Source organism: Seriola lalandi, unplaced genomic scaffold (genome assembly GCF_002814215.2).
Source record: "Seriola lalandi dorsalis isolate HSWRI2012SDOR001 ecotype SW California unplaced genomic scaffold, Sedor1 jcf7180002054682, whole genome shotgun sequence".
NCBI classification, from domain to species: domain Eukaryota; kingdom Metazoa; phylum Chordata; class Actinopteri; order Carangiformes; family Carangidae; genus Seriola; species Seriola lalandi.
The window spans coordinates 2,441,598-2,455,297 of NW_019525235.1; the positions used below are offsets into that span (position 1 = coordinate 2,441,598).

Below are 13,700 nucleotides of genomic sequence, written 5' to 3' on the forward strand. Positions count from 1 at the left end.
AAAAAAAAAGAAAAGCGAATCATGCTTGGACACAAATGTTTTAAACATTTATTTAAAAAAAACTTGAGCTGACATGGTGTAACATACCAAAGACAGCATTCATTGTAAACACACATTTATTCATTCACTCACTCATTCACACGCTCCCTCACACATTTACTATTTTTCTTCACACTAGTTCAGATATTTAGTCCTTTGACTTTATGTACACATAAACACTATGCAACGCTTTGTTTGCATGACACCACACTTATTTTGCTATTTCAAATATTTCAACTCCATTTCAAATATTTCTCCTAGAAATTATGTTTTCTTTCATTAATAAGGCTTCATGCAATTAAGTAACAGCAGCAGTTTAACAGTGGCTATTCAGACTTCTTTGAGGACTTTCACTTATGTAGAAATTCCTGAAGATTTCTTGTCAAAGGGAAGAGGTGATGTCTCTTTTTGTAAAAGGGAACTGGTTTCTGTTGGAATTGAACCATGAATACCTGTGGAAAAACCCACATGATAACGGAATAGTTTTTATTCTTATTCTAATCCCAAAGTCCATGAAAGTGTTTGTGGTCTGGTTTCTGTTGACCAACTGTACCCTAGCAAAACTTACAGCTGTATTGTTCAGTGATTTTCAGTTGCTGTAAAACTTCACAGATTTCACACAGGGAGCCTTACTAAGTGATCAATAGGCATCTAAAAGTCCTAAGTCCTCTGCTCTTTTGTTTATTTTGTTCAGTGTGCTTTTATCCCACAGTCCATAGTACAGGTCCAAATAACTGTGTGGACCTCATTCAGCAGACCTCTGTGCTGGCTCATGTGTTCGCATGTCAATGAGCATAAGCATGCCATAGTTAAAGAGTTCACTGGTAAGACCCTTATTGCCTACAGCTTTGACAGAGGCATTCACCGGCATATTTTCTGAAATACTGACAGAGGATTGATTAAAGACACAGACGACCTCTATAATAAAAAGATACAAGTACTCAATAAATACTAAAAAGTAATGCCAAAAACAAAGTGCACACAAACATCTTGGTGCTGTCATTCCACAGCATCAGCTCGACTTTGCTGTGTAAAGTAATGTTGCATATGCATTTCTAATGTTAACCACAAATAACATCTCCAAAATAAACTTATACCCTACACACATACTGTACATCATAGATGAACATGTGTGTTTAATAAGGATACATTACCTCAATCACCTCTGTGGCTGTGGTCGCATTTCATACTCAACAGTCCTTAAAATGTTGACATCCATTCATAGAGCTGGTAAGACTCTGAGGTGAAGTTAATAGTGTCAACTCTAATGTGGCCCAGTGTTGTTTTACATTCTCTAACAGTAAAAAACACTGAATTTGCTGTATAAGGTCAAAAACCTTGAGCCAACTCCAAACATAAACACACCATAAACCTAGTTAACTATATTAACTGACTAACCGGGAAATGGATGTAAGATAGGTGTGATGGCGACTGAGAAATTCACAGTATTATTTTTTCTTTTTGACAAGTCAGGTCAAAAAACTAGTCTTTTTCTCATTACTCTTATTCCTCATGTCCTTGCTGGCTTTGGTAACTGGAAAGAAACAGGTAATAATTAATCATTAAAAGCACTAAAACAGGAAGGCCTTCTTCCTACGGCATTTCAAGAGCATTGACAGTTTCTGCAGGCTTGGGTTTGGTGTCTGATTTATTGTTCTCTGGCTCCTGAACTTTTCTTGTCACCCTTGGGCTAGAATTTGCCTTTCTAGACAATTGAGGGCTCTGTCCTTTCCGCTGCAGCTGTGGGCTGTTAGAGCCCAACTTGCGGTTGAGAAGGGGGCTCCTGGAGCCCTTTATCTTGGTAGGCTGCAGCAGACTATCCATAGACTTCAGGGGGCGCAGGCCAAGAAGTCCACAGTAGTAGTTGCACTGATGCTGTGTCAGGAACTGTTCGAATACTTCAGGAGAGCCATACTCAGTTAATCCTTGGTATCTGTAATACAGAGGACAGCTTTATTCTAGCTATTCCCATTGCACAGACCAATAACATTTGCATGTAATGAATATATCAATAATTTGAATATCAAATACAGACCCTTTTGACTTGGTCACAGCTCTAACATTAGTAAGCTTCGCTTCAACACCTGCAAATACAAATCAAAGAGGATTATTCATATTTTTATTCCCACTCATAGATGATTTCTCTTTAATCATCTTGTCTGTGTGGCTTACCCTCCAGCCGGGTGACGAGTAAATTGCCATGCGTCCACTGATGGATCCAGTGCTGGAAAGCGCTGCATTTCTGCTCCACCTCAGAAATGGTTCGTGTAATCAGCCTGCCTTTAGGATCCATCATACAATACTTGAGGAAGACACCTGCGAGATCAGCCTCCACTGTAGCATATGGCACAGAGTTCGCAGGCCGGTACATCAGATACTGAGGAATCACTCTGGGGGGAACACAAAAAAACACAGTGGGTTGATCACAAGTGGTATTATACATTTTAATAGGCATAAATGATCAAAGTTATTGTATAATTAGTGTGGTACTTACTCTAGAGAATGGCCAAAGTTCTCAATAACTCTTGCTTCAGCTGCAAAGATTTTACAGTATTCTCGAATCATGTTTTGGACTTTGCATTCCTGGCAACAGAAAAAATTTATTAAATCAGGTGCACGTACTGCAATTATCATCAGTGGGAATTTATTGGCAGCAATAGAGATAGAGATCAGGAAATAAATCCATTACTCACTTGCTTAGAAATCTCTAGATTCCTTTCTGTAAGGTTGCTCTCTTGTTTGGTCCCGTAGGCGATGGGGTTTTGAACTTTGATGATGCAGTTGCTTCCAGAATCAAAGACAGGATCCAAGCCATAAATAACCTTCACTTTGCTGGCTTTGTGAGCGCAGCCCTCCCCGATGTTCACTGTCTCAGTCATGATGCGGCCAAAGAACTTTTCACCCCAGTTTCCACAGTCAGCCAGGCCTTTGTTGAACAGCATTGGGGTCATCTCGATCTCCTCTCCGACTGAAGAAAAACAGAAATATATATTTACAATGAGCAAGGATTTATAAAAATGTTTATAATATATATGTAATATATACCTACAGTACTTTGCTAACAGAGAAATTTACCTTCCAAATCATCTCTTAGTAGTATCTCAGACAGAACTGTAAGACAGAAAAAACACAAAGAAAGCATGACTGTTATTGTTCGATTTAGCATCCAAACTTGATTTCTCCAAGAATTCTGTGTCTTACTGTCTACACTGAGCAGGAAGTCAGTGGTATCGCTCCCGTATTCATTCTTGATCGTACAGCCATATACCCCACAGTCTTGGCTGGATGCCAGCACAATAGCCAAGGCCACTTGGCTTTCATCACCTCCGCTTGAGGACAAAAAGGGGAAAAACACGAACACGTCAAGTTGAGTTAACTGGCTTCAGTAACATTTGTAAACACCTAACTTCAAAGACTCAACAACAGTCCACACGGTGTCACTGTGAGACAAATGATTATGATGTGTGGTCGCAGCTTGCTGACACAGCAACCAATAGCACATATATAGACTTTTAATGCCCCCTGGAGATGGGAAAAATATCGTGTCAGGTTACAGTTTCGGTGTCTAGCCAGAGATTCACCTCTCTGTGTCACAGCTGTGGGGTTCACAGTCACATGTGCTGGATGTCTCTGCAGTGAGAATATGAGAATGACAGATGGCCATGGGATGCACTCTGAGACCCCCAAAAAAAAATCCTTTTCATCATTGTGGCATTATTGTTTCACTTTTAGAACCTGCCCAGTTTTACCAGTCATGTTGGCTGGAAATCCTCAGAATAACAGCTGTGGAAAAAGGTGATATTATTAAGATAATAATAACTATAACAATGCTGTGATATTGCCGTTGATTAGTTTTACAGGTGGTTAGTGTGGCACAAGAAGAGGATTTACCTTCTCTTCACCTCTAGTATTTCCTCCTCGTCTCTGTACCATTTAATGGTGGAGTCACTGAGCACATTGAAGAACTGGCACCACAGCTTCAGGTGTCCCGAGGCATCTGGGAACGGCTCTCCCCTGATCTTACGGATGACCTGTGGAGCTGGTGGCGCATGAGAGAGAGAGGGAGTACCCAACAAGGGGCCCGAGGTAATGATATACTGCACTCGAGAGTAGAGACTTTCTAATGTTTCCACTTCCTCAAGAGCCAGTGTACTGATCAGATGATCATGTTGACAAACTTCAAAAAATACGGACGGAATCTCATAGGACCATTTGTATTGTGATATATTTTGTGAAAACTAGGCGAAAAAAAAGTTGAACAAGTCAAATATGTTACGTTGTAGACTGTCATTTAACAGCTAATCACTTAAAAGAGCGTTTATCCATGTTGCATTTATATTTTTTGTTTTATATTAATTAGTTAAGTAAGTCTTTACATAACAGCGTACTACATGGTTCAAACAAGTTGATACAGATCTTATTGGAAAACATCCAGAACTTTCACTTCCCTCTTGTTCACACAACATATCTTAACAAGATAAAAAAAAAAATCAGTCTTTTGGGACTTTTACCTTTCAAAGGATCTAGCTTCTTTTCAGCTGGTTTCTCCTCTCTCTTGGTGACTGGCTCTTCTTTTGGTGTCTCCTCCACCACTTTTGGCACCTCCAAGGTGGCCTTTCTGCGGCTCAGTAGTGGAGAGCGCCTCTCCATTGGTGGGGTGTTTTGTCCCGTGGAAGCTTGTAGTAATGCTGTTCTGCGAGCCTGGCCTGGGGACATGTAGGGAGTCTCCTTCTTGCCTTGAGTGTCAAGCACACCAAGCACTGCTCCCTCTCCATCGTCTTTAGCTTTTGGGATGAAGATTTTACGGCGAGCTCCGGAGGCCAGCTCCTCAGGTGTGGCGGAGCGTATGAGCGACAGGCTGTCTCTGCGTTTCAGCCGGGGACTGCTTTCACAGGAGAGGGATGATGTTGGTGTTGAGCCTCCGCTGAGATCTTCATCTGCCTTGTCACTCTGACGATCACCCACAGTGATCACAGGGACAGCCGTCACAGCCTCACTGTCTGAGTCTGGAGCAGCCTTGGGCATGAATTTGCGAAGACTGGCTGGACTCAGTGATGGATGTGCCGGGGGTTTACAGCTGAGTCGCTCAACAGTGCATCTGTTTTTCTGGGGGTCCTCAACAGACACAGAATTCTCTATCTTGGCCTCTTTAAGAGGTTTTGTCTTATTTTTCTTTTCAGGAACAATGTTGTCTTCCGCTGTTTTATTGATTGACACCACATTGTCACCAACCTTTGGCAGTGGAGCTTCCGATACCAAAGAGGGAGTGTTCTCTTTTACACTCTTGTCTGACACTTCTTCAAGGTTCTGTTTTCTACTCTCTGCTTTTTCAGGTTTCGCTGTCATAGTAATATCAACATTATGCTTTGTTCCCCTTTGAGTGGTAGCTGAAGTTTCTGTCTCCGTCCACTCACTGTGTGTGGGCAGTCTTACTCCAGGATCACTTTCATGACAAGTTACAGAGATTGGTGGCACCACAAACAAAGGCACCGTTGGAGTTTCAAAAGGCTGCAGTGTATGTGAAACATGGGCATTTACAAATGCATCATTCTCCTTGTCATCAGTACATGAAACATTTATAAGAGGAATTGATGCATAGTCCATCTGAGGGAGCTGTTCACTGCTCTTCACGCGTGGCTGCTCCTGCTCAAGCATTTCTGTCTCGTCATCTAATTGTGCAACTTCCTTTACTTTCTGTGCCAGGGAAAGGTTATAATCATTTTGCATACCTTTCTCTGTGGGCAATGAGTGTGGAGAATCAGTCATGCTCTGGTCTTGGACAATTATCTCTGACACATGAGTTGCATCATGTTTTTGTAAAAGAGCAGGCTCTGATTCTGGTTCTTTGAGTGCAACAACAGTTAGTGGCTGAGTGCACTCTTTGAGCTCAGGCTCCATTATTTCAATTTTTGGGATTACAAAATGTTCATTTTGGTTTACATCCGGCACAGTTGGTTTAATACCTGGTGTGTCTTCAATAGCAGATATTTGGATTTGTGGAATATTCTCTGAGGGCCAACCCAGCTGTGTCTCACCACCGTCAGGCTGTGCAATTTCATTATGTTCCTCCAAAACATTGGCACTGCTTCCCTCGTTTTGTGTTACTGAAACTATCTTTGATTCATCCGACTCCTCTACTCTCTTCTCTGTCTCCACGTCAAACTGTAAACACTCATTGCTTGTTTCTGTGTTCTCACCTTCTAAAGTTGCCTGCTCTTGTGTGTTTAGATCGTTACACAATTTAACTTCTACGCCTTCCTCCAAAACAGAATTCACTAAATCTTTCAAGTCACTTTTCTCTTCACCGCTTGTAAAACCTGAGCTTGAACTCGGTATTGCATTGAGAGTGTGGACATCTGCACTTTCCTCTGCGGTAGAAGGAGGGCATTCAGGCTGTATTTTTAGGTCAACGTTCTCTAAACTATCTGGGGCTGCACTAGGCGGAAATCCTACATTCATTTCCTGAACCAGCGAAGTACATTTGGCCTCTTCTTTTACATAATCTTTCTCTGCAGTGTCTGCTACCACAGCAGGCAGAGGAGAAAGCACCTGATCTGGTGTTTTAGACTCACATGGCTCTATTCTCTCTTCCAGTGAAGGTGTTGTTAATTCAGTGTTCTCAGATCTGTTTATATCTGAGCACGGCTGTTTGCTTGATTTCACTTCAGCTTTCTCCTCCTCACACAACTTATTAAAAGAAAGCCCTTCCACTGTGTCAGGTTTACCTTCTTGGCCCATCTTATCAATACTCAGCTGCTCTTCTCCTTCTTCAGAAGGGGTTTTGGTCAGTGGTAAGACAGATATATCTTCCCTGGGTAAGGAGGCATCTCTTGCAGCCTGGTGATCAGGCCGTGGTGAAACTACCAGGCAATCTGGCTCTTGCTGGTTTACAGGAACCTTGCTGATAACTGAGACTACTTGAGAATCTTTGTCTTCCGTCTGAAGGAAAGTAAACAAAAAAAACATTGGTACTTCAAAATCTGCAGTTGCAGCTATAGCATTGTTTATCTTTCACAATGAACCCCATGAAACACAATTGTTAGTTTTACTTCTTATGCATGCAAAATATTGTTGCCAGTTTGATGTGTTGTTGGCAAAGAGACTGTACAACTTAATGGAAAAAAAAATCAGTGTCACATTCAGGTGTTAAAAAGTATTTTAAGAAGCTTGTTATGGCAAACGTACTGCAGCGACCTTTGAGAGTGTGATACTGCTACACCATAAATCAATGATTAGCTGTCACAAACAGTGACATAGACAGATTCTGACACACTTAATATAACAATGCAATGTTATATCCCCAATAGACAGGAAGAGCGCTAAAGTCAGTCTGTAAACAGCATTAATCAATTATTAGTTAATAGGTTAAGAGTAAATATTTAGAAAATATGTGGAACAGCTAGTCAGCAAGTCAGTATATTCTTGTGTTTTATGACCTGTCAGCTTATTTCAGGAACTTCTTTACCTCATGTCACGTGGCTGAAACCAAGTGTTTACACATGCAAGGGTCCAATAACATGTATGTCTGTTAAATAAACAGGGTTTATCTTTTTTAGTTTTGTTTTTCCAAATTAAGTCGTAACTGAACTACTGAACTACTTCACTTAACATTTATGTCAAAAACAAACTACCACAGTGTTTAATTTGGATTTTGCTTGTGTACTCTGTGTCTTGTGTTGAAACATGGACAGGGGAATTCCCACATTTGACACGGGTATGCTGTTTACACACTGAACTTGCTGGGCAGTCTCACAGTAAGAAGTCCAGTCATAACATCTATGTTTCACACAAATCTGTTGTGAGCATTTTGCATTAATCATCAAGCAACTGACAACACTAAACTGTGATTGACGAAGGAGAACGTTACCTGACTTTGATGTGAAATTGCAAAATTATGAATTGAAATTTCAGTATGCATAGTGCTGAAGGGACGATTTGTAGGTAAAGCTTTGAACTATAAACGCAAGTGTATGGTTTTTTCCCTTACTGCCCCTGCCTTTGTGGTTTACACCATTAACATTTATGCAGATGCGCAATGAAGCCACGTGCCGCCTCGTGACAAGATGTTTGGCTAGCAGTGACTACTAAGAAAAAAAGAAGTTGCTGCTTTCAATGGAAGGGAACTGGTGTCACATTCAGTCTAAAAATGAAGCTCTGGTCATCACTACACGCCTGTGTGTAAATAGAAGTCACAAGCGTGAGAAAACATTGTTCATATAAATGGTTTGACTTCTATTTAGTCATCCGTAAAGTCTCACGTTTTACCACCAGTATAACAAAGGTACAATTGTAGTTCCACTTTAAGGACACACAGTTGCCCTGCAGGTGGATCAAGCTTAAACACTGTGACTTCACTTCCCTTTTCCACATGTCATATTGCACCATGTAACTGGATGTTAATGCTAAATGTAGCTACAGTTCACTGAACAAAGCAATTCATAGAGTCACGATACATTTGGATTTTAATAAGTGATTGATGATCAGATATATAATATATAATATTTAACGAGTGTCACTCCGGAAACAAAGGAGTCAAATGAGTTTCAGGTAAAGTCTAAGATTTTAGGGTTTTCTGTGTAAATGTTGTATCTCTTAAAAAGCCAAGAGTCACATGATCAAATTGGACTAAATCAGTGCAACCACAAATACAGCAAAAATTCACCAAGAATAACTATATGCATTCTTACTGTATGGGCATTTACTGTACAGTGCATTTATCATATCACGATAACCCTAATCCTCCACACACGACCGACATGAAACAATTCGACGAGCTGGACACAGAAGTGCTGCCTTACTCCCACTTCTCTAGATGAGGAAGAGGTTTATTTTAAGGTATGGGCCGGGTGGGGGTGGTTGGGGTTCAGTAAGGAATGTGTCCAATGTGACGAGGCCCTCCTTTCATGCTGAGACCTGCCGCAGCACTCACTCTACTACTGTTCATCCAGACCACACAGCCCTCTGTCATGCAGAGCCCTGTTTGTAACATGAGAACCACTTCTGACATTCAGGTTTCATCATGATCTCTGACGCACTAGTGTCTCACTCAACGCAGCCAAACATCTGAGATACTCCCCATCCTATCTTACAGTTTGCAGTGTAGACACACAACAACCCCCACCCCCACATACATGTAGTGCAAGTTGCCCTGTTGTTATGCTTCCCTACGTTTCCCACACTATTTTTTTGGCTTGTTGGGCAGGAGTGATTTTTTTCTTTTTTTTTTTTTTTTTTCACTGGTGCAATAAAACCTCAGCCTCACACGGCAAGAGTGACTCACTCCAACAGTGGCTGATCACTGATATTATACTGTATGTTTTAAAGTGGTTGTATTGTCTGACTGTCCCATGTATATAACATCTTACGACGAATCATCGCCTGCTTTTTATATACCACATTAACAATCAGAAGCATCTCAAAGCCTAATCTATATCATAGATGACAAGCTCAAGCCTTGGTGGTTAAGTAGCTCATCTTGTCACACAAATGCAGTCTATATATAACTATCAAGTGGCAGCCAGCTGACCTGCAACACCACTGTACATACCTCAGTGAGAACTTGAAGCCCGGACAATGGTATTTCTTCGCCTGGACTGCTGCTCCCTGTCCCCACAGACACCTCCATGGCCTCCGCAGCATCATCCGCCTCCTTGACACTCTGCCTTGTGGACTCCTCTGTGCTCTTTGGTGGCAATTTATCAGCTGGTGTCAGGTCTGTGTGTAGAACACTGTCTTCATGCTTATGTTCATGTGTCTCCAATGACACTGACGGCTGTTGCATATACACACTTCCTGAAGACTCATTTGGTTTATCTGTTTCCATAGGCACAACATCTTCTGTTAGAGGCTTGTACACATCTGGATTACACTCCTGTTGGAGCCGAAATGACGGCGGCGTTTCCGGTTGAGGAGGCTGAATTGAGTCGTGGTCAAACTCTCTCTCCCTGTCCTCAATGTGATCATGAAAGCCCTTCTTACTCTTACCAAAGAAGAAGTCTTTGACGGTGTGGAGCATAGAGGAGAAGGAAGCCTGGATGTTGTGGTGGTCGTGATCCTTATGAGCCCTGCTGTGATGTTTGACCTCTGAGTCATGTTTACTGTGGTCTGATGTATGCCACATCTCAGAGAGCCGTTCTTTTTCTATGACCAAGTCCTCGTCACTCCTTTTCTCTCTCTCATACTCTTCCTCTGTTGCTTTTTCTTGTTCTTCCCTCTCTTTCTGCATCCCCTCTGTCTCTTTACTGTCATTTACAACAGGTACATTCATCTCTTTAGGTTTCTCCACTCGAGATGAGTTCTGTTTCTCCTCAGCTGACTGAGACTGGAGAGTCTCTGCTAGAAACTGTGCCAAACTGATTCCTCCATCGTAACAGTTTTCACCTCCATTTCCCATCATATGGCTTCTGCCACTGCTGCTGCTGCTGCTATTGCTGTTGGAGACCCCAACATCTACACCATTTGAGATCTTTATTTTCTTTTTAGCCAAGGTTTCCCCAGATGGAGGTACCTCTTTCTCCGGGCTGCTGTTTGTGGATGAGATAGTTTCTGTTTCCATGACTTCCGAGCTAACTCCATTAGGTTCTGCAGCAGCTCCCACTTGTTCCCCAACCTCGAGCTCCTTGAACACTGGCTTCTCCTTTGGTGGTAGGATAGGCCGCTTCCTTGGAGGACGTTCTGGGCTTTTCTGTGGTTTCTCTCTCTGAATGTTTGTTTTATCTTCCTTCTTAGTCTGCTCCTCCAAGTCTTTCTTCTTTTTCTCTGCTTTCTGCTTCAGCTTGGCAAAAAACCGCTGGTGGATCTTGTACTCATTCATGGTGCCAACCTCCAAAACTCCCGAGCAGGAGACAATGCCTTTACTATTACTAGCTGAGGCCTGATAGATGGCTGCATCGTCCAATGTGCAGCTGAAAACAGAAAATTTGACATTATAGGTACTCAGTGATAAAATAAGCAGCCTAAAACAAACTGCTGCATTACTACTAGTTTAAACAGGGTAATAGATAGATTAATCTTGCAAGGTTGTCTTACATACTTGTATATATGGAGGGTGTGGGTTTTTCCATTCCGGCCAATTTCATATTTTGGGAGTCCACAGTACCGATCCATTTCCATATCATCTTTATACCATTTCAGTTCTGGAGCTGGGTAACCTACAGACACAAAGAGACTATAAGGAATTCATTGCCTCTGGGTAATAAACATCACATTCCTCATGCCACAAAGTTCTATTTATATATACTTCTTACAAACATGAGACAGTTTGTGCTAAATATCCTCTTATATGAATAAGTAATTCGAAAAAATTATACAGTAAACAAAACACAGTATAGAGGCTTTGGCATGATTGCGTCTTAGGCTGTTGCATCACGTTTGTGATGCGTCAGATAGGAACAGCTGCTGCTGTTGAATGGGCCCACCCATTCAATCTGCCCGCAGACAACAGCTTGAAAAACCAGCTTGAGTATTTTTTTGTCTGTTCTCTTTAAGGAGCCATTGAGGAAGAATAAATGTGCGAATGAGTTCTAATGTTATGTTCATTTGTTTACAGATTAGTCACATCCTGTCTCTTCACGCCGCTAACAGTTCAAAACTATTAACTTAATCCGAAAAACAACAAACAGAGGCATGCCAAATACACTATTGGCCTACCTGACACCACACAGGTGAACTTCACGTTACAGTTTTCTGAGACTGCCTTTGATTTCAAGGTGGTCTCAAAGGACGGCTGTATGTCCTCAGTGAGCTGAGCCATGACACTGCACAATGTGCTCCTGGAAGGAAACACCAATGTATTAATGTAAATGTCTTGTTTCACACTTCAGTGACATCTCAGTCACCTCTGTGCAGTAAATTCCTTTTACTCAGGAAAAGATGTTAATGGAAATTTTCTGGTAGTGAATAAAGTATGAAAGCGTTGACACAGAGACTTGTGAGACATCAAGCAAAACAAAGCTGTCAATCCAACACTGAAACTGAAACTGTTCATCACTAAAACTGAACGCAACACTGGACAAACCGGACACTTACATTACTGTTAAAACGTGTGTAGGTTTCATTCTTGGGATTAACCAGTGTTTGTGGTTAAGATGTTAGTTGGGAGGAATGTTTTAAAAGCATGGATTACCTCGTTGGCCTGTAGTGAGAATACCTTGAGCTATTCAGAGAAGAGGCAAATGAAGGGACGTCAATGATTAAATAAGATCTGTGTATATGGAAGCCACCTAAATAAAATGATTTCATAACTGCCCTCCTCTTTGTCAAAAGGAGCTTCTTATTATTCTCACGGTTTGTAGATTGACCCACAATGTGCTGAACATGGTAAAAAAAAAAGTCAATGGTGTGACTCGCTTCATCATTTTCCCTCTTTACTTGATCTGTCTGACCCAGATGCTTTTTCTTGACCACCATAAGCTGTTATACAAATCTGCTTCACAAGAAAACAAAGATTTACATGATCTGCATACACATGGATTATATATGAGGCTGTCTACCTGTTTTCAGGCCTAACATTCGAGAGGTAAGTATTGCGGCCATTGGAAGAGCTGCCCTCCTCTTCACTGAAGCTGCTTGTCCTCCCATTGCCAGAAAAAGAGCGTGTCATTGGCCTTCTGGAAGTCATTGTCCACTGAAGCAATTCACAAAGTAATTAAGATCCAAGATAAATGTGTCAACCCACAGTGTAATACGGCTCCGTGTTCACGTCCAAAGCTTGTCAAAGTTCAAGGCTCAAACTTAATGGTGTTATCCATGTAAAAACCCCTGGAGAGAAAACAAAAAGAAGCAGTTCAGAGTGGTAACAAAACCTGTTGGAAATTGATGGAAGACAGTATTAGACAATCTCCGGGATATTTGCTCAAAGAAAACTCACACACAATTCAGACCCACTGCTTGTCCTTTCTGTCCAAGCAAAGTACTTGCGTTGGAGCAAGTTATAAATAGATCAGCTATCAGCTTGTGGACGGGCTGTTAGTGGTCAAACACAACCCCAAAACATGCTATTTATTTGTATATGTTAGGAAAATAATTTAAGTGTGTCTTGGTCAGATTAAAACTTGGTAAATTTTCCAACTTACCATTGAGATGTTGTCAGTGTTGCTTTGGAGCCGGAGCTGGTAAAGAATATCTCTGTAACTGCCTATCATAGACATGCATGTGTTGCCAGCAGGGGCCTATTTATAGCAGGCCTACAAATAGGTGCAAGAGCACATCAGATTTTCTCAAACTAGACTTTAGACTTAGCAAAGTAGTCTAAAAAATAAACTGAATTAAGCATAAAAGCTAACAATTTCAACCAGAACATATTCCTAAAAATCATCAGTGCTCATACTGGAAAAAATATCACTGCTTTGTTTTGATCCATCTTAATAAGTTGGATAAAGACCGTCCCATCTTAGTGAGACACTGAAGTGGGGTGGATGTTGACTTGCAAAACATGCCTGTAGAATATGATTCATGACGTGGCTGATGACGGCCAGTGGTTTGTGTCCTATGCTTTGCTCAAGGGTTGCTAAAACACATCTCCCGCCACTTCCTATTGCAACACATGGTCAAAACATTGGGGGCCCTATGTTTTGCTGCTCACATTTACATTAATTAGAAAAAAAACAGGCTTGTCTGACCAAATCTATACTTTGATTTAATCCCGTAAGGGTATTTTTGAA

At 41.4% G+C, this 13,700-nt stretch overlaps 1 protein-coding gene across 3 annotated transcripts; it reads right to left on the reverse strand.

Annotated features, from left to right (window-relative positions):
• Positions 1-34: 34 nt before the first annotated feature.
• alpk3a (alpha-kinase 3a) lies at positions 35-13,408 on the reverse strand. 3 transcript variants are annotated; one of them, XM_023422639.2, is made up of 15 exons: positions 13,113-13,408; positions 12,531-12,798; positions 12,164-12,193; positions 11,689-11,810; positions 11,072-11,189; positions 9,587-10,943; positions 4,551-6,978; positions 3,931-4,078; positions 3,241-3,368; positions 3,115-3,150; positions 2,733-3,007; positions 2,534-2,622; positions 2,212-2,429; positions 2,075-2,123; positions 35-1,972 (listed from the first exon to the last, which is right to left on the reverse strand). In XM_023422639.2, the coding sequence occupies exons 2-15, from the start codon at positions 12,656-12,658 to the stop codon at positions 1,633-1,635; spliced, it is 5,466 nt and encodes a 1,821-aa protein (XP_023278407.1). In that variant the 5' UTR covers positions 12,659-12,798; positions 13,113-13,408; the 3' UTR covers positions 35-1,632. The 3 variants fall into 3 exon arrangements, with proteins under 3 accessions (XP_023278407.1, XP_023278408.1, XP_023278410.1); XM_023422640.2 differs by lacking the exon at positions 13,113-13,408 and adding an exon at positions 12,908-12,994; XM_023422642.2 differs by lacking the exon at positions 12,164-12,193 and having other exon boundaries at positions 13,113-13,407.
• Positions 13,409-13,700: the final 292 nt, after the last annotated feature.